General features: G+C 42.1%; 2 protein-coding genes across 2 annotated transcripts; one reads left to right on the plus strand and one right to left on the minus strand.

Moving 5' to 3' along the window:
* The first annotated feature begins 109 nt into the window (after nucleotides 1-109).
* Nucleotides 110-2,133, plus strand: GON7 (GON7 subunit of KEOPS complex). The gene is made up of 2 exons (XM_074996594.1): nucleotides 110-382; nucleotides 1,797-2,133. Exons 1-2 carry the CDS (start codon nucleotides 172-174, stop codon nucleotides 1,910-1,912), a joined length of 327 nt encoding a protein of 108 aa, XP_074852695.1. The 5' UTR covers nucleotides 110-171; the 3' UTR covers nucleotides 1,913-2,133.
* A 4,782-nt stretch (nucleotides 2,134-6,915) lies between these two features.
* LYSET (lysosomal enzyme trafficking factor) lies at nucleotides 6,916-14,889 on the minus strand. The gene is made up of 2 exons (XM_074996596.1): nucleotides 14,704-14,889; nucleotides 6,916-12,082 (listed from the first exon to the last, which is right to left on the minus strand). The coding sequence occupies exon 2, from the start codon at nucleotides 12,064-12,066 to the stop codon at nucleotides 11,671-11,673; it is 396 nt and encodes a 131-aa protein (XP_074852697.1). The 5' UTR covers nucleotides 12,067-12,082; nucleotides 14,704-14,889; the 3' UTR covers nucleotides 6,916-11,670.
* Nucleotides 14,890-21,122: the final 6,233 nt, after the last annotated feature.

Here is a 21,122-nt window from a genome sequence, read left to right on the forward strand (position 1 = left end):
ACTTTACGTGTGACCTCCCACCAGAATCTGTTGGCGCGCGGATAGTCTGAGGTTCCCGGGCGGACCGTTTCCTCGTGTGCGTGCGTAGGACTTCCGGGTTAGGGCGGGTGCGACGCATTCTGGTTGGTCGCCTCCGCGGCCGCTGTTTGCCCCTCAGGCTGGGCTGCGGGAATGGAGCTGCGGGCGGAGCTGACCGGGCGCGACGGGCAGAAGCATCCGCTTCGCGTGCGCTGCCAGCCTGAGGCCGGTGCCGGCGGAGAGCTCCGGGGGCTGCTGCGCGGGCTGTCCCAGCTGCAGGAGCAGGTCACGGCGCTGCTCGCGCCCCTGGTGGAACAGGAGAGCAGGGGGCCCGTCGGGGCGGGAGCCGGCGCGGGGCCGCGGGGTGAGTGATGCACGCGGGGCTGTGCCCGCGCGGAGGGGAGGGGTTTGCGGGGACCCAAAGCACAAGCCGGATCAATCGGCCCCCTTGCTCCTCGTGTGTGCGCGAGGTGCGCGGGGGAAGAGCCGGGGTTCGCAGCCGGCGGGGAGGGCGGGGGTTGTAGCTGTTCTGCGTCTCTCCGACCTGGCCTCCCAGCCCAGACGTCAGCGGCTTGCACCTGCTTTCCGTCACTTGCTCACTGGGCGCGACCCTGCCTTGTGTGAGAGAACCTCCAACACCTTGACACTCCTAATTGAATACTGGGGACTGACCCTTACAGTCAATTGGGGCTGCCTCTACTCCCCTTTCTAGAATATGAGGGAGCTGGATATGTCAATCCCATGCCTGAGCACTAGTCGGCTTACCAGGTAGAAACCATATCATTCTGCCCAGGTAGGGATGCTTTCAAGGGGTAGGGAAAGTAGCTGGAGGATCAGTTGAGATGACACAGACACCTGGGTGATCCCAGGGCAGTATGACAGTCCCATGCCTGGCACATTACAGCTGCTGAAGCCAACCTCTTTGGTTTTCCTTCACCAGGGATTTCCTACTTTTCCTCCTCTCACTCTGAAAAAATGGCAATTTGCTTTCCATGGGAGGGGAATAAGGGCAATGCAATGTGGCAGGATAACATCACATACCTACGACCACTTACCGGGCATTTTTTTCCCATACTCCACCAGCAAAAGTACCCAGAATGCTATGGGGCTGAGGGAACTGTGCGATCAGTTCTCACAATGGACTGCTGCAACAGTTGATATTTAGGGATTTAGTGTGGCAGCAGTAAGTACACTTTTTGGGGAGGTGAGGATAGTCAAATTTGAATTGATAAAACCCAGGGTTTATAAAATAGATTTAGTAAAATCAAATTTACATCATAGTGTAGATGTAGCCTCAGATGCTGCTGCTCTGGAAGGGCAGAGAATTGCTTATGTAAATCATTCAGTTCCACTCATAGAAACTCTCCCAGTTAACCTACTGAACCTTTTATACAAGAGACACTTGTAGAGAGTTGGAGCTATGACAGTCCTTCTGCCTTAGGGACTAGAAACATAATATTGAGATTTGCAGTACTCTTTTCCAGTAACAAAAGCAGTATTTTCTTCTGTCTGTACCCCACTCATGGTGTCTGTGCAGAATCTCACATCAGAATGATATGGGCTAGCAGATTAAAAAAAAAAAGATTCATAAACAACTTTTTTTTCTTAGGAAATCATAAGTCATTCATATTTCAGCCATAACTTGAGTTCTAACTAGGAACCTGCAAAAAAGTTTTCTCTCTGTCTTCTCACCCATCTGGTTTTGTTTCCTCTGAGGAAATAGCTTCCTAAGCATTTATGTACTTCTGGTATTAATCTGTGTTGTCATTTTTAAAAAGGTGATGTTGGGGAGGAAGAGGAAGAGGAGGAGGAAGATGAAGAAGAAAACAGTGTTGATGCTAAAACACGTGTGGATGAACCGCCTTTAAAACGGACAAAAACTCAGCAATCATGATCGTTGCCTTAAAAACTGTTTTCAATTTTTAAAAAAGACTTATTTGCTATAGCAAATGTTAATGTGTATATTTGCACATTTGTGCCTCTAGGGGAAAAAAAACTATGTTAAGAAACTAGACAGCTACATTTATGTTCATCTTGGTTGTATTTTAGAAGGCAAAGGCCTTTTAGTTTTTCTGCTATTTAATATTGCTAATAAAATATGTGACAGAAAGAGAATGAGCTGTGATGTAATACTTTTTCTTACATGGAGAAATTCTTAAAATGTCTGGAAGGAAAAAAATATGCATTGCCGCTGTCAAGGAGAACCTTTGTTTACAGATGACTCTTCACTAATGTGGCCACTAAGGTTTCTTGTTTTGAATTTTTTTAAAGCTATGAACAATTTAGATCTGTTATTTTATACTGCCTCTGGGCTTCCTGTATTTTCTTCCTACTCTTAAAATGGAGTAAGTTACAGTATACGATGGAAAAAAATGCAAGTTGCTGCTGCTGAAATATTAAACTGCAAGAAATGAACTAAAATTTTTAAAAGGGTGCTATTGATAGACGACTGTATAAAGTAACTGGAGTAGTCCAGACTTGCTTAAATATATTGGCTAAGAAGTAGCTGTTTTTTTAAAAGAATTGATTAGCTTTACAAGAAATCTAAAAGATATGTTTATGGTGTTGGGTCTTCAGTATATTTTGTTCAACGCTTAACTTTGCAAAATATATGCATACATATTTGGAATTGAGCCCTGGGGCTTTCGGTGCTACCATAAATAAAATAATTAATTATAAAACGTGCCATAATGTTAAATGGACACCAAAATACAGTGTCCATACCAATGCATGCAAGAAATTGTCAAGAGCATGGTGTCGGTTTTGTAATACCAACACATTTTTCTCTGTCTTAAAAAAATCCTTACAATATAGTTGTAAAGCTTGTTTGGGTTAAAAATACCTTTGGAAGTGCTAAGTAGTGTTGTATAAAAGTGTGGCTTTTTTAGATATGGGCATTAAGTACTGTAAACATTTTCAGATTTGTGGTTCACTCAGTTGATAATGTGTCTCTGATTGAACTAGCTTTGTGTTTTAGCCGTTATATCAGATATGAATAAAGGAAAGAAAGAAACTTCATTCATAAGATCATCATTCTAAATGATTCATTATTTCACTGTGGCTAGAAAGGAGCACATTAATTAGTGACAAATCTTATCTGTCTGATGGGTTTGCTTTGCCACCCATCGTTACAGGGTTGTAAGTCCTTTCCAGGAAAACCAAATTAGGACTACCAAAGTCCCTCGTGAATTTCACATCTCTGTCTCATTCCCCTTTTTGGGTTATAGAGTTTGTGCATAATTAGGGTTTTCTTTGTTAATTTTTGATTTTTTGGTGAGGGTTATGATGGAAAAGCTTTAATCTGTTAATATCTATACACACTGTGGTGCAGGAATGGCTAGTGCTAACTGCGACCAGTGCTGTTGATGGGCTTATTAAGAATGTGAAGAATGCCTGCAGTCAGTCTGTTCTAAAGCAACCTGTCACTGTTACCGCATCTGGATCTTCTTCCTTCCTTCCACCAGCTTGGTGTTTTGTTTTTGATTTTCCCTGCCAACCTGCTAAATCTTCATTTAGTGTGCAACTCTTTGCAAGTACAGCTCTGCCCATGCAACCCCTTTTTCATGTAAAAAGGTCACTTTGTAATCTGCCTATGCAGAGTATTCTCAGTCTTTTTGGAACAGGGACTGTCTCTTGTATGTGTTTGTGCTGGGCCTAGCACAGTGGGGTACTAACCTGGGTGATTGTATCGCTATTATACACAAGTGAAATAGTAAGCTTCCTACACTAATTTTACAGGAGCTAAGTTTACACTGATTGCATCTGCAGTTCTTATTTTCGTACATACATAGCCTGTTGCTCAATTTAAATTGCACTGAGCAAGTAATGAAAGAAGTTTGCATTGCATCACAAAAGAACAATTTACCTCTATAAGCCTGAAATTTTACTAGTACACAATTAAAATGATCTTTTTGCATATACAGTAGTCTGTTTCTGATTGTAAAGGGGATGGGAGTGTGATAAATGCTGCTTGAGTGACAGTAGGAAGTAAGAAATGGGTCTTATCCATGGAAGCTCATTACCTAATAATAAGTAAATCTGTTAGTCTTTAAGGTGCTACATGACTGCTTGTTTTTTGTGCAGCTACATACTAACACAGCTACCCCCTCTGAGACTAGATTACCTAAATGTGTTCAAGTTCTACGGAAAATATATTTGGATATCTTTACATCTAAATCCAAATATCCTACTGTGTCATAGCTGAGGAGAAGTAGAAGCACTGGAGGGTAGAAATAGGGTGCAGAGTGATCTAGACAGATTGGAGGATTGGGCCAAAAGAAATCTGGTGACTTTCAAGGAGGACAAGACTGGCATCCTGTACTTAGGATGCAAGAATCTCATTCATTGCTACAGTCAGTATGGGGACCAACTAAGTGGCAGTTCTGCAGAGAAGGACTTGGGAATTACAGTAGATGAGAAGCTGTATGTGAGTCAACAGTGTGCCCTTGTTGCCAAGAAGGCTAACAGCATATTGGGCTGCACTGGTGGGGGCATTGCCAGCAGATACAGGTAAGTGATTAGTCTCCCTCCATTCAGCTATGGTGAGTCCACATCTGGAGTATTCTGTCCAGTGTCCCTGTCCTGCTTCCTAGAGAAATTATATGGACAAAGTGGAATCCAGGAGAGGACACTAAAAATTATTAGAGGGGCTGTGGCACATGACTGATGAAGTGAAAGTGAGGGAACTGGGCTTATTTATTTTTTCAGAACAAAACAGGGGATTTGATAGCAGCCTTCAACTGCCTGAAGGGGGGTTCCAAGGAGAATGAAGCTAAGTTTTTCTCAGTGGTGACGGATGACATAAGCAGCAGCAATGGTCTTAGTGCACTGGGGGAAGCCTAGGTTAGATACTCCCTTCCCCCCTCCAAAATATTTCATGGAGTACTGTAATGGGTTGCTTAGGTAGTGGGTGGAATCTCCATCTTCAGAGGGTTTTAAGGCCAGGCTTGATAAAGCCCTAGCTGGAATTATTTACTTGAAGTTGATCTTGCATTGAGCAGGGCTTTGGCCTAGATGACCTCCTGAGGTCCCTTACAACTCAGTTTTCTTTGATAGGGTTGCACAGTGGTGACTGGGATGAGATCAGTGCAGCAATGAACTCTTCTCATGCTGATGTTTAGCACTAGGCAAGACAAACTATATATTGAAATTCATTCTAAATAGCTTTAGGATAGTAATGAATTCAAGAGAACGTTTCCACTGGTTAAAGTCTGTGTAGATTTGAATTGCTTGCGTGTTGCTTTAGGTGTTCTAATCCAATGATAGGACACATCAGCCCCAAACCTTGGGCTGCCAGGGCTAGTAGATTTAGTGGGAGCCCCCTTAGACTCTGGGGCAAGGCCAAAATTAGAGGTTCAGTGTGGGAGGAGGCTGCCAGGAAGCTTGGTGTATGAGATTTCAGTGGGAGGCAGGGTACGAGAGCAGACTGGCATGGGTACAGGAGCAAAATGTGGGTCTTGGCAGGAGGTGGAGCAGGATGGAGATAGGGGTCTGGGTTATGGGGAGCGCTTACCTGCACAGCTTCCAAAGGGCACATGGGGCTTCATGTTGCCCACCATTCCCAGGCACTACCCTCTTGCTGCTTCTATTGGCCGCAATTCTGGCCAGAGTGGTGGGGAGATAGCTTTCATGCAGCACTTCACTGTGCTGCTGTTCCCCAACCAGGGGGATAGGGAGCAGCAGTGTATAGAGCCCCTTCTTCCCCCTGCTAGGCAGAGGCCCTGGGCTGGAGCCAGCCCCGGCTTGCCTGGTTCTGTTCCACAAGACTGAGGGCTCCACACCACCGTGCAGCAGGCCAGATGCTGGATGCAAGGAAACCTGAGCACCGGATCCAGGCAAGCCACAGCTTGTGTAGAAAGCTGCCTAAGGTACATCACTTGATAGTGCCTTTACTTGCCTAAGTGCTTTACTGTCTAAACACCTGCTTTTTCCTGTGTTGGTGTGAGTGCATTGTGTGTATTCTGTGTGCTGAAGTAAGGCGCTTGCAGTAGAGGTGAACTCTGTATACAGGACATCCTGTTGGAACACCTGAGTTCTGGGCATGTTAATTTTTTTTTAAAAATGCTTCAAAATATTTGTTATTCTTTGAAACTAAATGCTCTATCTCTAGGTGCCAGCCACTGATTGAGTTCAGCCCAGCCAAGGGTGCAGAAGACCAGCACCTAAGGACAAATAAAACTGCTCCCAATTCACTGCTTCTGATAGCTTTGTGGGCTTGTTCTGCGTCTGTGCCCTGCTTTTATGCTGAGTACTTCTCCTGCCATCACCTATGCTCTGGATCTCCTTTATAGAACCACTGGGCAGCTCTTAGTCTTTTTCTCTCACTTTTGCAGGCTTCTTCAGTTCCTCTTAACCCAGCTGTGTCACTTCTCAATTCCTATGTAGCTGTCTTAACCACTCTTTCTCCTAATCCCCTGCCCCAGCATCTGTCCAATATGACTGCTCTCCACGATCTTTACTCCCTCAGGATTGCTGGTGCCTGAGCCTACTGCCCTAATAGGCCTCACTTCTTACCCAGAGTGAATAATGGAGAAGGGAAGTGTTGATCCACAATGAAAAATATTCCACTGCAATGTCCTGAATTCACTCAAGAGGGAGTGCTGAGTAGCCCACAATTGAGGACTAATGGGTAAGTGCCGTATTGAGACCAAAATTAAAAAGTGAGCATCAGCAAAATAGGTAACATTGCACCATAGAATGGAGAACACAGACTTATTTGGGTTAGTGTTAAATGCATCTATTCTCTAAGTACTAACCCACTTCTTGAAAGGCAAGTACAAGAACATTCGGGGGAAAAAGAACTCATGCACTAATTTGATCTGTTGAGAACTTCAAATTTTGGTGAGAATTACATCTATTTCTTCCCCTAGCTAACAAAAACCCAAACCAGAAAAATTTTAAAGGTTTTATTGTTTAAAAAAGTTATTCATTCACAATGCATTTAGTCCCCAAAGACACAAAATAATTTCCAGAAATGCATTCTTAAAAAATAGTAGCAATAAGATGCTCAAGTTGCTAGTTTACACAATAACTCAGTCACTTGCAAGATCTGAGCTTGCATTCTAGGACCATAGCTGATGCAAACTTTTTAAAATGAAATGTGGTGAGAGTTAAAACCATTTTTTCCCATGCATTAGTTTATACCATGCATGTATGGTGAGGTCAGACTCTAGAGTTGTAGTTAGTATACATTAAGGCTAAGACAATGGCAAACTCCACTATTGTAAAATTGTCAAATTGGAGATGATCAAAAAGGATGTAACATTGGACAAGAGACCCAAAAATAGCTACAATATATATGTCAGAAATAGCTATGGAAAAACCTTGCAGTGACAGGCATCTCAAACATTTTTCTTTAAAACTTCAGGTGTTACATTAGAACATAAGTTATGAGAACATCACACAGGGATTTGCAATTCTGAACAAAACTTTTATGATTGTTCTTTCAAAAGTTTATATCTGAACTATGACTCAAAACAACTTTGAAACTAGACTAAGCAGAAGAAAAATGCATTCGCTTTATGTTTTAATAGAGGTTGAACATTCCTAATATGACCCACTGGTTCAACAACATCCACAGTCCAGCAGGGAGTGGAGGCCATCCTGGAGTGTAGGAGTCAGGCCAGGAGGGCATGGGAGCCGGTGCTGACTTCCCTCATTCCAGCAAACTCCCTCATTTAGAACCAGTCAAGTCCCAAAGGTGCCAGACCAGGGAGATTCAGCCTGAGATTTACATTTTACTATACTGTATTTGCTTTTTTTCCATCCCCATCACTGCTGCTACCTGATTGTGTACATCCAGTTCCAAGTAAGGTGTGTGGTTGACTAGTCAATTTGCAATACTGGTGTTCATAACTCTGAGGTTCTACTGTACTTATTGCCAAAGATCAGCTATAGGACTTAATGAATCTCTTATCTGCTCTACTACAGCAGTTCCCATTTTCCAGTGTAAGTTAAGACCTGCATGCTTATTCCCATTATTTTAAATTATATTCATAGGAGCTGTCCTCTGATGAACAGTGGGACCCAAAAGAAGCTTTTGCTCCATAATTACGGATGTGGAAACTTAAAATAATTCATTTCTTTTCCACCTCATAAAATTTTCAGAATTTAAAGCCAACTGATGACATTCCCTAATACAAGCTAAGATTATTTAAAAGTCTAAAGTTATGCAATTTCTAGAGGAAAGAATATATGCTAAAAGCTACTAGATTCTACATTAATGTGTGCACATCCTTGTGTCTCATTAGGAAGTATCTAGTTGCCTTTAGGATAAACTTTAAGATGATTTAAATAGCAGTTTAGACAATTTGATATTTGATTTCTTACCCTCTCTGAAATTTAAGGAAATCTCTGACACAGCCCCCTTAGCGCTAGAAGTCTTAGTGACTATTTCCCTGCTTTTCTATCATCCTGTTGTCTAACCCTGTTCAGAGCAGGTCTAGATAGGAGAATGTAAGAATGTTGGTGATCAGTCTAGGAACTAGCCCTCTTAGGGCCAAATAGTCAGAAAACTTAAATTATGTTCCAGTTCATGAATTTCTGCGCATAGCTATTTCCAAAGCAGATGCTCTTTGGATCCACTAGATAAACAGAAAGTGATTCTGCTTTCTTCCATGAATATAAACTTCTGAAATTAATGTACCCTGCTCCATTAAAAAAGGCTCAGCCAATTACATAGAGCTGATTAATCTGTGACCCTGAATCAGACTACTCTTGTTACTTTCTTTTTGAAACTTCCTCCTTCAGAAGTCATTTTTCTGCAAAGGATCTTATCCACAGAGGCCAGCGTTTCCTCTTTGTATCTGTCAACTTAAATATACATTGTTTTGAAATTACAGCATTGTAGCCAGACTTTACTGGCACAGTGGATCAAACTCTCCCTTTACTCTATAGAATGTCATATAAAAGCATGAACGCTTACTGAACCAGTCAGTTTTCAGAGTTGAAGGCAGAGGTGGCAGGAGCCACATACACTTTTGAATATTAACAAGCAGTCCTGTAGCACCTTAAAGACTAACGCATTTATTAGGTCATCACCTCAGCTTCTTGACACTGCTTACGTTGCCCAGAAATGAAGGCAAAGAAACATTCTAGGAAGTATTGTGGAAATATAACCAGACATAGCTAGCTATTGGGATTGCTACTGGCTAGTGTTTAGTAAACTAAGTATTAGATTAGACACATCTGCTACCATTTCAGAGACTGTAACTATTGTCTTGGTGGTGGCTGCATGGTTTCTATGTAATGATAGAAAGTAGGGTATATTTTAAAATGAACAAAAAAAATGTTTGAGTTTAAACTGATTAAAAAAGTAAGGAATTTAGCTCACTATTGAAGCTCTGCTTTTGAGAGCTCATTCTTCCATTCCAAAATAATATTTTTAAGACTCCTTTAAGCTATTATATTTTGCAATTCAAACTTAAATTTGCTTTCTTTTAAAGGGTCAATTTATGTTCAGTTCTTAGCATCACTGTTAGCATTTAAAAACCCCACAAATGGAATTTCTCCAGCTGTAGATGAAAGATTAGGAACATTTTAGCTGCTGTTCTTAAACAAGGTAACGCTGAAAGCAGAACTAAAGGGAGAAATGATTGTAGTCTCTAAGAGCTATGCAGTCCTCAAATCCAGGGGTGTTTCTGCTACAGCAGTACAGTAGAATGTTAATTATAGGGGAGATCTTGCATAACACCAAAAGGGGTGTAAGCTTCCTGTCTTGGGCCTCCTGCTTCTGCCTTGTGGAAGACTCAGTCCTGCAGTGGTTTCACAGTCAGAAGGTTATCTCCCCAAGGGCTAGAAACCGTATTTAGCATTTGTATTGCAAAGCCAAGCAAGGGTGTTCTCAGAGACTAAGTGGAGCTCTTTCAGCCTGCTGTTGAGTTTGGCTACAAGGCATTCCTCAACAACGTGCAGCAATGATAGAGACTCAGTGAGTTCCATTAAAACCAGAGGAGCTACCTGTATGGCATACTGAAATAGGATGGTTCAGTTTTGATAGGGAATCAAATGGGGTCCTTTCCCTATTGTATTTAACAATGTCATTGACCTGGAAGAAAAATCATCACTGAAATTTTGCACAGAACAAATTGGAGTGTGCAAATAATTAAGAGGACCGGTCTCCGATTCACAGCTGACGACGACTTCTTGGCAAACTGGGCACAAGCAATGTTTAAGTCATTGAACATGACTAAATGTGTATATCTAGAAACAATGAATGTAGGCCATACTTAGATGATAGCAGATGCTGTCCTAAGAAGCAATGATTTGAGCAAATCTTACTAAAGAGCAGATTAAGAAGGGATCTGATTACAGTCTAGAAGTACCTGTATGTGGTGAAAATATTTAACAATGGACTCATGATTTAGCACAAAGTATAATGTGATCCAGTGGCTGGGAAATGAAGCTAGACAAATTCAAATTGAAATAAGGTGTACATTTTTAAACAGTAATTAACCACTGGAACAATTTACCAAAGGTCATGATGGATTCTCCATTACTATTTTTAACTCAAGACTGGATGTTTAAAAGATATGCTTTAAGAATAATTTTTGGGAGGTTGGGACCAGTTTTATACAGGAGGTCAAACTAGATGATCATCTATGCTTCTGAATTAACAGTGTTGTAACCCAACTGTCAGAATTACTTATGCCAAAAATTCACAAAAACTATAGAGTGAAACTAAGATACAGAACAGCCACCAATAACACTACTACACGTTATTGGAAAATAAAAATAGTATTTATTGTTTGAGTAGGATTATTTAGCTCACTTTGCAGGAGCTGCAAGATTTGATATCCTTGCAGCCTTTTGTTTGCAGCTTGCTGGTTTTCCAGCAAGAGCTGGACATTTTATTCTCCTATTTTCATATTTCCCCAATGCACAGTTGATGCACCAAAAGTTGTATTAGTTCCATTTGAATAATAATGTACAGCAGTAGTGAACACAGTTAACCATGCCAAATAAAGTATGAATAAAAATTGATTTTTATGGAATCCCTAGTCCACTGCCAGTGACCACCCTTTTTTGGCATTAGTGAAAAGATGTTAAAGGTATCACACCTCAGAGCCTTTATCACTCCCCAACTTCTGCCTAATAAAATAAAGGACTGTGTGCCCTCTAGCTCAGTGGCTGTGACAGAGGAAAGGACTGTTGCCGTTAAAGCAGGTTTTCCCCATATTTCATCTCTTTAAAAAGATCAATTCAGAATTAACTAAGTGTGCAATATTAAAAAAAAGGAGAAAGCAAAGTAATGTGTTAAAATGCAGCTTTTATCAGCATGGTCTAATCTTTCACATTTACCACAGAAATGTCCATTTTCATTGATTCAATGGGAAAGCTTGCCAGGTAACCTTTTTTTGCACAGTGGAGTATGATTGCAGAAGTATACTTCCCCACAGGAGACTTCCAAGGGAGGGTGGCAATTTTGCATCATAAGGCAGAATGAGGATTGTTCCCATCAGGTCTCTCACAGGGCCCTGCTACTTGGGTGGGTCCATACTTTAAAAATGCATTTGTAATAGAAAGTAGCTACTCTTCAGTATTTTGTCATTTGAAAGGAAAGGCTCTTTCCACCTTCCATTCAAAAGCTGTGTCTTAGCATTAGGTCAGACATAGATGTTGTTCCTGAAACAGCTATTGAAATCAGAGATTGAATTAAGTGTCAATCAACTGTAATCTACTGATCTGATTAGAGGCCTTCACAAATGTTTGGTGTCGATTGCACACAACAGCCAAGCAAATTGGAATGATGCAATACCCCACCGTTTTCGGATCAGCTCTTGTACAGGAATAGAGGAACAAAAACATCTGTAAATATGGTATTAAAAATATAATAGTCCAGAGCCAAAAAGGCAAAGACAACAATCGTGCTTTTAAGGAGTGTGTCCATGTGGTTCCTTCTCGTGGCTCCTCAGGGTGTTGTTGAATGTGCTCCAGTGCTAGTTTGTTGTAAGTCTCATTGATTTCAAAGACATAGTAAAAAGCCGCAGCACTTGCTAACAGATACAACCCCACACCAATCCATCCCATCCTCTGGCGGAAGTTCATCATTCTCCATGCTCTGCACCTTTAACAAAAAACAACCACCATTCAGTACAGATATAATTCAGTCTCTGTAATACAAATTAGTTGGTATGACTGCATAACTACTAGATACAATGGCACAAGCGCATCTGTTGGGGCTTTGTTTTTGATTCTTTACAGATTAGCAAAGTGTCATGTTTTATCATAACCCTATGCTAATGGTACTCAATTACATAACATCTTTACAAGATTCTGCTGGTAAAATTAAGTGGATGATCCTGTCTCTCTTGGGATTTGGACAGAGGAATAGATGACTAAGGCTCAGGCAGCATCAGGCTCAGGCACACTAGATCTTGCAGTCAATTCCAGATACACAATTCTAGCTGCTGCAATTGTATTGACAGTAAGGTGTATTTGAATGACTAATGACTAATTGGTAGCCATTTTAAAGATATGTAATATAATTGATTCTTTATTGGGAGTTAAAGACTGCACAAGCTCAATGCCTAATAGAAGCACTTGTAGTACATACGTTTTCAGACTCAAAATAAACTATTATAAAATTGAAAACAGATTTTAACATTAATAGTTAACTACTTTATAAACAGCTGTCTTGATCCAAGTGCCCACATCAAACAGCCCTCCTGAGTGGTTGTTTTGGTGACAGATATGCAAGTTTTATGTCAGCCTTGAAATAGAGCAAAACTGGGCCATGTTGTACTTATTATGGCTAGATAATTTATATACTCAAACAAAACCAAGTTTTTTCCAGAAATTCCTATCAAGTTGATAACATGTATTTACATCTTTTTAAAATTACAAGTTAAACAAGTGAACAGAATGCCTCATTCTAATATACTAGATGTGTCTGTCAGATGCTTCCGTATCACCACGTAGCCCAAACAATATAAAAGCTGCTGCTGAATTATTGGGAATGCAGTGCCTTAAACAACAGTTTAGTGAAGTCTAGTTTTTCTAGTAATTAGACATTATATAGTTGGTTATTGGTGATTTTGTTTTAAAACAAGCAAAGGAATTTGAATAAATTCACAGATAAAACTGCAACACAAAAACATGAGAAATTCAGAGTTAGTTTTGTTAACTCATAACTTTACTTTCTTCCCCTAACGCAAATCACAAACAGATCAGCAGCTTTAGTTCTGAATTAGTTTAGAAAAGACAATAGAGGCCATTGCTTGGAAAGACCTAACATTAGATTTCTTGGCTACCTGCATGGAATTGTCTGATTCTCTCAATTAACAGCTACTACAGGTTTCCAGAGCTGGTATTAAAAATAATTCTGCACATTTGTTCCAGTTCCTCTACTCCCACACCAAATAAGATTCAGTTAGACTTAAGTCACCGCTGACTAAAAAACATGTGCTCTTAAAGACCAATCATTTCTAAAAATGACCATGAGACTTCAAACTGCACTTGGCTTTGAAAGCACTACAGAGAGCTAAAATCTGGTAACCTCCCACAAAGCTCAAGCAGTTAGAGATGGTCACCTGCAACTTAAATGATACCCAGTTTCAGCCATGGGAACACAGGGCTTCCCAAATAATTAAGAATTCTTTACCTTTTACTATATTTACGTAACCAAAAGGGAAGTTTGAGCTCACGAATATTTTCACCACGTTCTTACAAGTAACAAGCCAAGGCTTATAAGTATCGGGGGTAGCCATGTTAGTCTGCATTCACAAAAACAGCAAGGACTCCTGTGGCATCTTAAAAATTAACAGACTTATGTGGGCATAACCTCCTTTGTCAGAAGCATTTGTTTTGCCCATGAAAGCTTACGTCCAAATAAATCTGTAAAAGCAGCAAAGGACTCCTCAATTAAACCAAGGCTTATAGATTTGTAATTGACAATTTTCATTTTATCGCAAATCCCTTGATGGAAAAACCTATGGCATCAGTTACCATCTTTAGAGAGTTTATCTATGTACAGTTTTACACCAAAGAACTAGTTTTAGACGCTGCTCCTATTTGTATTAGGTTGGAAGATGCTCTAGGATTTTCAGTGAAAGATGCCATAAAACTCAGCAGTACTTCCATTGCCTAGTTCTCTAGAAAACCTCTCTAACGAAACCTTACTGTCACCACTCCCCTCTTGATGAAGCACTGAAGGATGAGGTGGCTTACCAAGGTCACATAACAGGCACGTGGCAGAGAGAGGCACGCGGGAGTTCCTGACTCAGACTACTGAATCGTTCTGCCGCCATAAAACTGAGTCAAAAGCAAGTTTTACTAAGTCGTGCTTACAGTATTATCCTAGCCACAACCTGTGTTCGACAGGCGTGAGAAGCAAACGCGGGAGAGTAGCCGTTTGCGAATGGCGTGGACCCAGCACGACTGACACTGAAGAAACGAAGAAAATGCCGTGCTGCCCCACACCGATACCTACCCCAGGTCACGTCTCCTCCCCGGGTTGGCTGATCCCTCCCCAGATCCCAGGAACACACTCCGGAACAGGCCTGAGCTAGGAACCCCCACGAACCTGATTCTCCTCCTAGACCGGGCTCCTCGCCTCCGCGCCCGCTTCACTCCCACCAGTCCCTCCCCACTGCGCACCTGGGGCAGCCACACGAGCCGACCGGGTGATTTCCGCCCACCGGCAGCGACGCTCCCTTCCCCGCCCCGCAGAGAAGCGACGTCCCCTACCTTCCTCAACCGGAAAGGCGGCGGGCAAGCGGCCCGCTCCCATCACCCCGCTGCCCCGCGCCGGGAGGGAGCCGGAGCCGCCGCCCAGCTCGGCCGCTGCCTCCCGCGCCGGGCAGCTGCCATCTCTCTGCACCCGCAGACTGCTCGAACAGGAACCCCTGCGCTTCCGGGAATGAAAGCTATGCACTTCCGCTGTGCTGTGCTTTACTTCCGGGGCACCGGCGCGGAAGATTGGGAGCACATGACCGGGGGGGTAAAGGAAAGAATTCTAGCCCGCTGCCATCTTGGATTGACCCTGGAGCCGCACTTGGCTAGGGCGCACCAAAGATGGCTGCAGCGCTGAGACTCGTGGCTCCAGTGGGCTTAGTGTAGACTCAGGGCTACAGGTCCCCCTGGATTGTGATCATCTCCCTGGTCCTATCAGACCTCCTGTTGCTTCCCATTGCTCCCAGGACCCCCCCAACTCAGTTCCCCCAACGTCAGCTGTGCTGTGTTGGCCCTCGCTGTCCTGGGGAGCTGTGGGTAGGCATGTAAGCAGGACAAACACATTGGAGGTGGTTGAAAAGAGTCAATATGCAGGGTGTGTTTGAAGGGGTTCAGCTGTGATCGGGGTGCTAAAACCTTTGCACAAGGGGTGCCCTGGCAACAAAGAGGCCATCCCCACTCCCTTGATAACATGGCTTATAAGTTTGGGGGACAGGAATGGCATTACCACCCCACCCTGAAGTGCAAACCTCAGGTGCAGTGATGAATTACTGCACAGGGCCTGTGCCCAAACACCTCAGCCAATTTGGTGGCCCCTATGTCCTTCTTTTCCCTCTGAGTTCCCACCCCTAGCCAAGCCAGAATATGAAGTCCATGTTGAATGAGTATATTTTCCCTTTTTGCCCTTGGAACTGGCAGAACCCCTGCTCCTCCTCCCAATCCCCCCAGGCTCCTGAGTGGAGACGGCCTGTGACTTTTTTTTCCATTTCCTCCCAGTGCTACATACTGAGCTGGCCTATGCTCTGTCTACCTTCCCTCACCTCCCTACATGGAGCTGCCCCAAGACCACCCCCTCTCCCACACAAAACTGACCCAAGTCCTGCCTCTTGCTCCCTGATCCCTGCTGCTCACCCCTCTCCCAAACTAGTGACCTGTTGGCATTTGCCCAATTTATTCTTACTCAGTTTTGCCACAAAAGTTGAAATATTCAGAGTCAAACTAGGATGCGTGGTTATCCTGGGTGAGGTGTCCCAAACATTTTGGGTTGTTATCCCTCATCAGGTCTGTATTCCTCTGGAAGAGGGACCCTGGGGCTGCATTTAGGGACTGGGAGGTGGGAGTGTAGCTAAGATGTGGTGAGGAGCAGATCCATTGCTGGGGCTGTGGCCATGGCTGGTTTCAATTTCACTTTGAGTCCCATTCTACAATCTGTACTCAGACCATGGGCACTCTTAAGTATCTCTTCTAACTCTGTTTCACAAAACAAACTAGCAGTCATGCAGATCTTTAAAGACTAACATAATGATTTATTAGACGATGAGCTTTTATGGGACAGACCCACTTCTTCAAATCAGTAGAATTTCAAATACAGGCTGACAACTATATAGTAGGGAGGTCCAAAAAAATTGCAATAAAGACTGACAGTTCCTCTGATGCCCACCAGATGGTGGCCTACACCACAACGAGCAGTAGGTGTTATGTAAAGAAACTGAACTAGAAAACCTGGGTCCACTTAAGTCAAATGGCATTTTGCTATTGATTCTGATGTGGAAAGGATGCCACCCTCTTTCTTTAGATGTGAGTAACCCACAGGACCCTGATCCTCAGCGATATTTCGCTAGGGTGATCATAGTTCCCTTGGCCAAATATGGGACAGCTTGCCAACCTTAAATAAATTCTCACCAGCAACTATAGGCCACAACACAGTAACTCTAAACCTGGAACCAATTCCCACAACAAACGTCGCTGTCAACTCTGCTCACATACCTACACCAGCAATATCATCACAGGCCCTAACATCAACCATACCATCAGGAGCTCCTTTACCTGCACAGCTACTAATGTAATATATACCATCATGTGCCAGCAATGCCCCACTGCAATTTACATTGGCCAAACTGAACAATCTCTACGTAATGGCAACATACACAAACCTGTAGGAGACCATTTGAATCTCCCTGGACACTCAGTAACAGATTTAAAAGCAGCCATCCTGCAACAAAAAATTTCAAAAATAAAATGGAGAGAAAAATCTCTGAGTTGCAGTTTATTTGCAAATTTGACTCCATCAACCAGGGATCAAATAGAGACTGGGAGTGGCTGGCCCCTTACAAAAGCAGTTTTTCTGGGATGGAAGTTCACACCTCCACATTAGAATAGGACAACGGGCCACATCCCCATGACTGATCTGACTTGTTTTTTCTCCTCTCTTGATGAATACTGTCGATAATGGGGCATTTCCACCCTGACTGAATAGACCTTGTCAGCTCTGTCCCTCCCTTTTACTGGGACACCACACTCTTTAAATACTCCTCTGAACCCCACCCTCACCCCATGCATCTGATGAAGTGCGTCTTTGCCCACAAAGCTTATGCTCCAAAATATCTGTTAGTCTATAAGGTGCCACAGGACTTTTTGTTGTTCTTAAAGATAAAAATTAACACAGCTACCTCTCTAATACTTAAATACCTTGAGGACTTTAGATACCTGGGTACCTGATCCTCCTATTCTGCAGTAAATGGCAAAAGTTTCAGTGGGAGCAGGATTAGGTCTTTCATATTTTATAAAACTCTATGAAGTTTCTCTGTGAAAAACTCCTTTACCTACAGATGTCTATTTGAGGAGATTGGCTTTTTCTGTAATGATGTCAGTATCATAGTACCTTTTATTTTTAAAATGAATGAAGATCCAATAGAATGCATTAGCTATTCAAGGTTAACAAACAGATAGGGTGTGTCTACACTTGCATTTCTCTTTCAAAAGAGATATGCAAATAAGGTATAACTTTGCATATTGAGCACCTCATTTGCATATTCTAATTTCAAAAGCGCTTCTTTCGAAAGAAGAAAGCCAGTGTAGATGCTGCTCTTTCAAAAGTAAACCCATTTTCAAAAGAATCCTTCTTTCCTTTATTTAATGGGAAGAAGGATTCTTTTGAAGATGCGGTTTACCTTCGAAAGAGTAGCATCTACACTGGCTTTCTTCTTTTGAAAGAAGCTCTTTCAAAATTAGAATATGCAAATGAGGTGTTGCATATGCAAATTTATATGTCATTTGCATTTTCAGTTTACCTTAGTTGCGTGCCTCTTTCGAAAGAGGAATGCAAGTGCAGACACACCCATGCAGACTCAGAAAAAGACCATTTAAACGGAAGATTGAGAACACTTCTTAGAGCAAGTAAACTCACAAGTGAAATAATGGAAGCCCTGTTGCTTGACACATGAAAAATTAGAGAGGACAAAGCACTAGGAAACACTGCAGAGAACAAGACTACACAGGAACTGTACAAATATGTCTCTTCCTCCTGTAACTTGTATGGGTGAAGGAAGCTTCCAAAGAGATGTATAAGTGGATTAAGATAAATTCTTCATCACCTTATTTGCAGGGACCAACAAAGGCCTACTCCGTAATCTAGGAAAGGTGTAAATAAGTGGTACAAAAGCCCATCAAGTTGTTACATAAATGCTGAGAATGTTCTGGGACTGGATTGTGGAATGATAAGATCATTTTAAAAGGATGGACTGACTTAGCTTTGGGTAAATTGTTACTGAATGACCCATACAAGGCTCCAGAACCAACCAGTAGTCTTCTCCCATTTTTACTGAAAATAAAGAGCTGTGAAAGGCAGGATGGCCAGTGTCTCCTAGATTTCCTATCTTTTACTAGATCTCTCACACAGATGATTTACCTATGTCAGCCCAGAACTGATCACCTCCCATTAAAATAGATTTAAAATTAATGTTGGAGGGCTAGTTAAATTCCACATGTTCATGAAATTTAAAAGCACCTAAAGCCTTTGGAGTAAAGTGCTTCGTTATGTCACCGCATAGTTTTGCATCATATTATATTGCTTATAGATAGCAATGGACTACAAAGCTAAACCATGATTCTGCAATGGCAGCTGTCCAGTGGGAGCCTGCATGGTCTCTGGTGCCTATCTGTATACAGCTCATTAACAGTTCAAGCCCTGAAGTATTTTTATTTGGCAAATAAAAAAACAGCTACTTTAAAACAATGTGCTGAGAATTGTTAACACTCAAAATATTTACTCCATTTCATTATCAGAGGGCTTTACTGTTTCAAACCTGAGACTTAGACCATTAAGCCTCCCGTTCAGCAAGATTATTTCCTGGAACTTCCAGTGGAAGGATGAACTTGTTTTGAATACTTTGAACTGTGGTGTTGTGTCAGGGTTTAGAGCTACCACATTGTACAGTCAGATAACAAAAAGCCAGGCTAGGCATAACATGAGAGACTATAGGTGTACACAACAAATAAGAAAGCACATGAAGCTGAAGTATGAAGATCAAAATAAGTAGCCTTCACAGCATGCCAAGTGGGTAATCTTCATCAAGTTTCTTGTGGTCATCCTGTCAGAACTGAGTTTTAAGGAGTGAGATGAAGGTGGACAATAAGGTAACATTGCAGATTTTGGTGCATAGTGTATTTTAGAGTATATGTATCTGTTTTCATACTCTTACTGAAGAACTATTTCTACAGACGGATATGATGAGTGATACTTCTGTATACCTCACATCTCCAGTGCCTAACTACTAACCCTCAGAAATACTACTTAAACACAAACTGCTCAGGTTTTATTTTATTATACTTTTGTAAACTCACTCAATGTGCTTTTTATGTTGTTGATGTTACTAATTCATAAAAGGATGGAACATGGGTCCAATGAAATGGGGATGAAGAAATGACAGCTTGCATGTCACACCAGTCCTTATGTTACTCAAAGAGCAGTTTGTATATTAGTTGTACAACATATGCTTCAAGACTGAACTTTGAAAGCAGTGAAAAGGCACAATCAAGTCCTGAAGGGAAGTGTGGAAGAATGAATGAATGACTTGACTCAGTCAAGGTCAAAGGCTTAGTTTCCATACTTTAACTTAGCAATTCAGTTTCAGTTTCTGGAGAGAAAGATTTCTTCTTTGGATTGAATGTCAGTGCTGCAATTAAAACTATTGTTTTTCACTTTTTTTGAGAGAGAATGGAAGAGAAAACAAAAAGGAAGCATGCACGTCGCTGTTGGCCTAGAAGAAAAATATAGGAAAAGACACTGAATTCCAAGGAAGTACAAATGAAAGATTGAAAATGATGGCTAGCTGAGCCAGAGTAGCATATAAAGTAGGTTATAGCCCTCTTGTTTTCCCCATAGACTGGCAGTCTCTCCAAGACAGAATTGTGTTTTCATTGATCAGATACACTATCCAGTCTCCTGCTCAAATATTTAGAAGAGGCTGTGCGTGCACTGAATAAGCTGGGCAACATCTGTCTTGATATCATATTAAACTGGGTTGTTTGTATCTGCTAATATCCACAGTAAGCCACTGTACACATTATAGTACATCAGTGTCTGGGTGACGGCAGAAGAGAGTCAGACAACACTTTGCTTTTATTTCCTTTTTCTTATGTTTTTTTATCACTTGGTAATACAATTAATTTAAAGGTTTGCAATAAAGAAGTAATAATTTTGGTAATTCAGTAGGGATCTGTAATAAGGCAGTGTGTGACCTCCTAGAGAGCCAGAGGACAAAGGACGAGCATCTGTGCCCAAGTGGGTGAAGCCAGGCCTGCCTTGCTCCTCACGCTGGAAGTATATAACCAAGATAGGAAGTATTAAGGTTGGGGCTCCCTGTTTAGTTGCTGCAAAGAAGCAAGATGGATCCTGCTCACTTCTAGCCACTGACTCTGTTGCCAAGGTCAGTAGTGCCCTGCACACCAGGAAACTTGTTTCCACCATAGACTTGCCAGAACTGCAATAGGCCACCTATACAAAAGAGACAGAGGATGCCCTGCTGATCTAGGTACACTCTGAGGAAAGGGAGGAAGTGGCCCAAGGACAGGTGACTTCAGTCTGGCAGTAGTTCTGCCTGAGGCAGAGGCGGAATGTTGCAGCTGGATTTCCTGCTGACCATGGCGGATCACTCCAAGACTTCACTTTATTGTAATCCTTCTCTTGCTTGGAGTCCAGACTATGGTAGGCTGCCTTAGCCAGACCTGTTAGGAATAGGGCGAGAATAAGTATTCTTTTGCAGGAACCTGGACTGCAAGTGCCACCTTCTCAAACATGACTAAAAAGGATCACCCTCTAGTCCTACCTTGGTGAACTTCACTGGCACTGCTGGCATGCTTCAGTGGCAGCATAGCACCCACGTGCCCCTGCAGACATAGGAGCTGCTGTTGTGTTTCCTTTCAAAATGCCTGCT

The sequence above is a fragment of the Carettochelys insculpta genome, chromosome 6 (assembly GCF_033958435.1).
Source record: "Carettochelys insculpta isolate YL-2023 chromosome 6, ASM3395843v1, whole genome shotgun sequence".
Lineage (NCBI taxonomy): Eukaryota > Metazoa > Chordata > Testudines > Carettochelyidae > Carettochelys > Carettochelys insculpta.

Coding starts and splice junctions, on each gene's coding strand:
- LYSET (XM_074996596.1), bottom strand. CDS start 12,066: ATGATGAACTTCCGCCAGAGGATGGGATGGATTGGTGTGGGGTTGTAT.
- GON7 (XM_074996594.1), top strand. CDS start 172: ATGGAGCTGCGGGCGGAGCTGACCGGGCGCGACGGGCAGAAGCATCCG. Junction 383..1,796: donor AGCCGGCGCGGGGCCGCGGG/GTGAGTGATGCA, acceptor ATTTTTAAAAAG/GTGATGTTGGGGAGGAAGAG.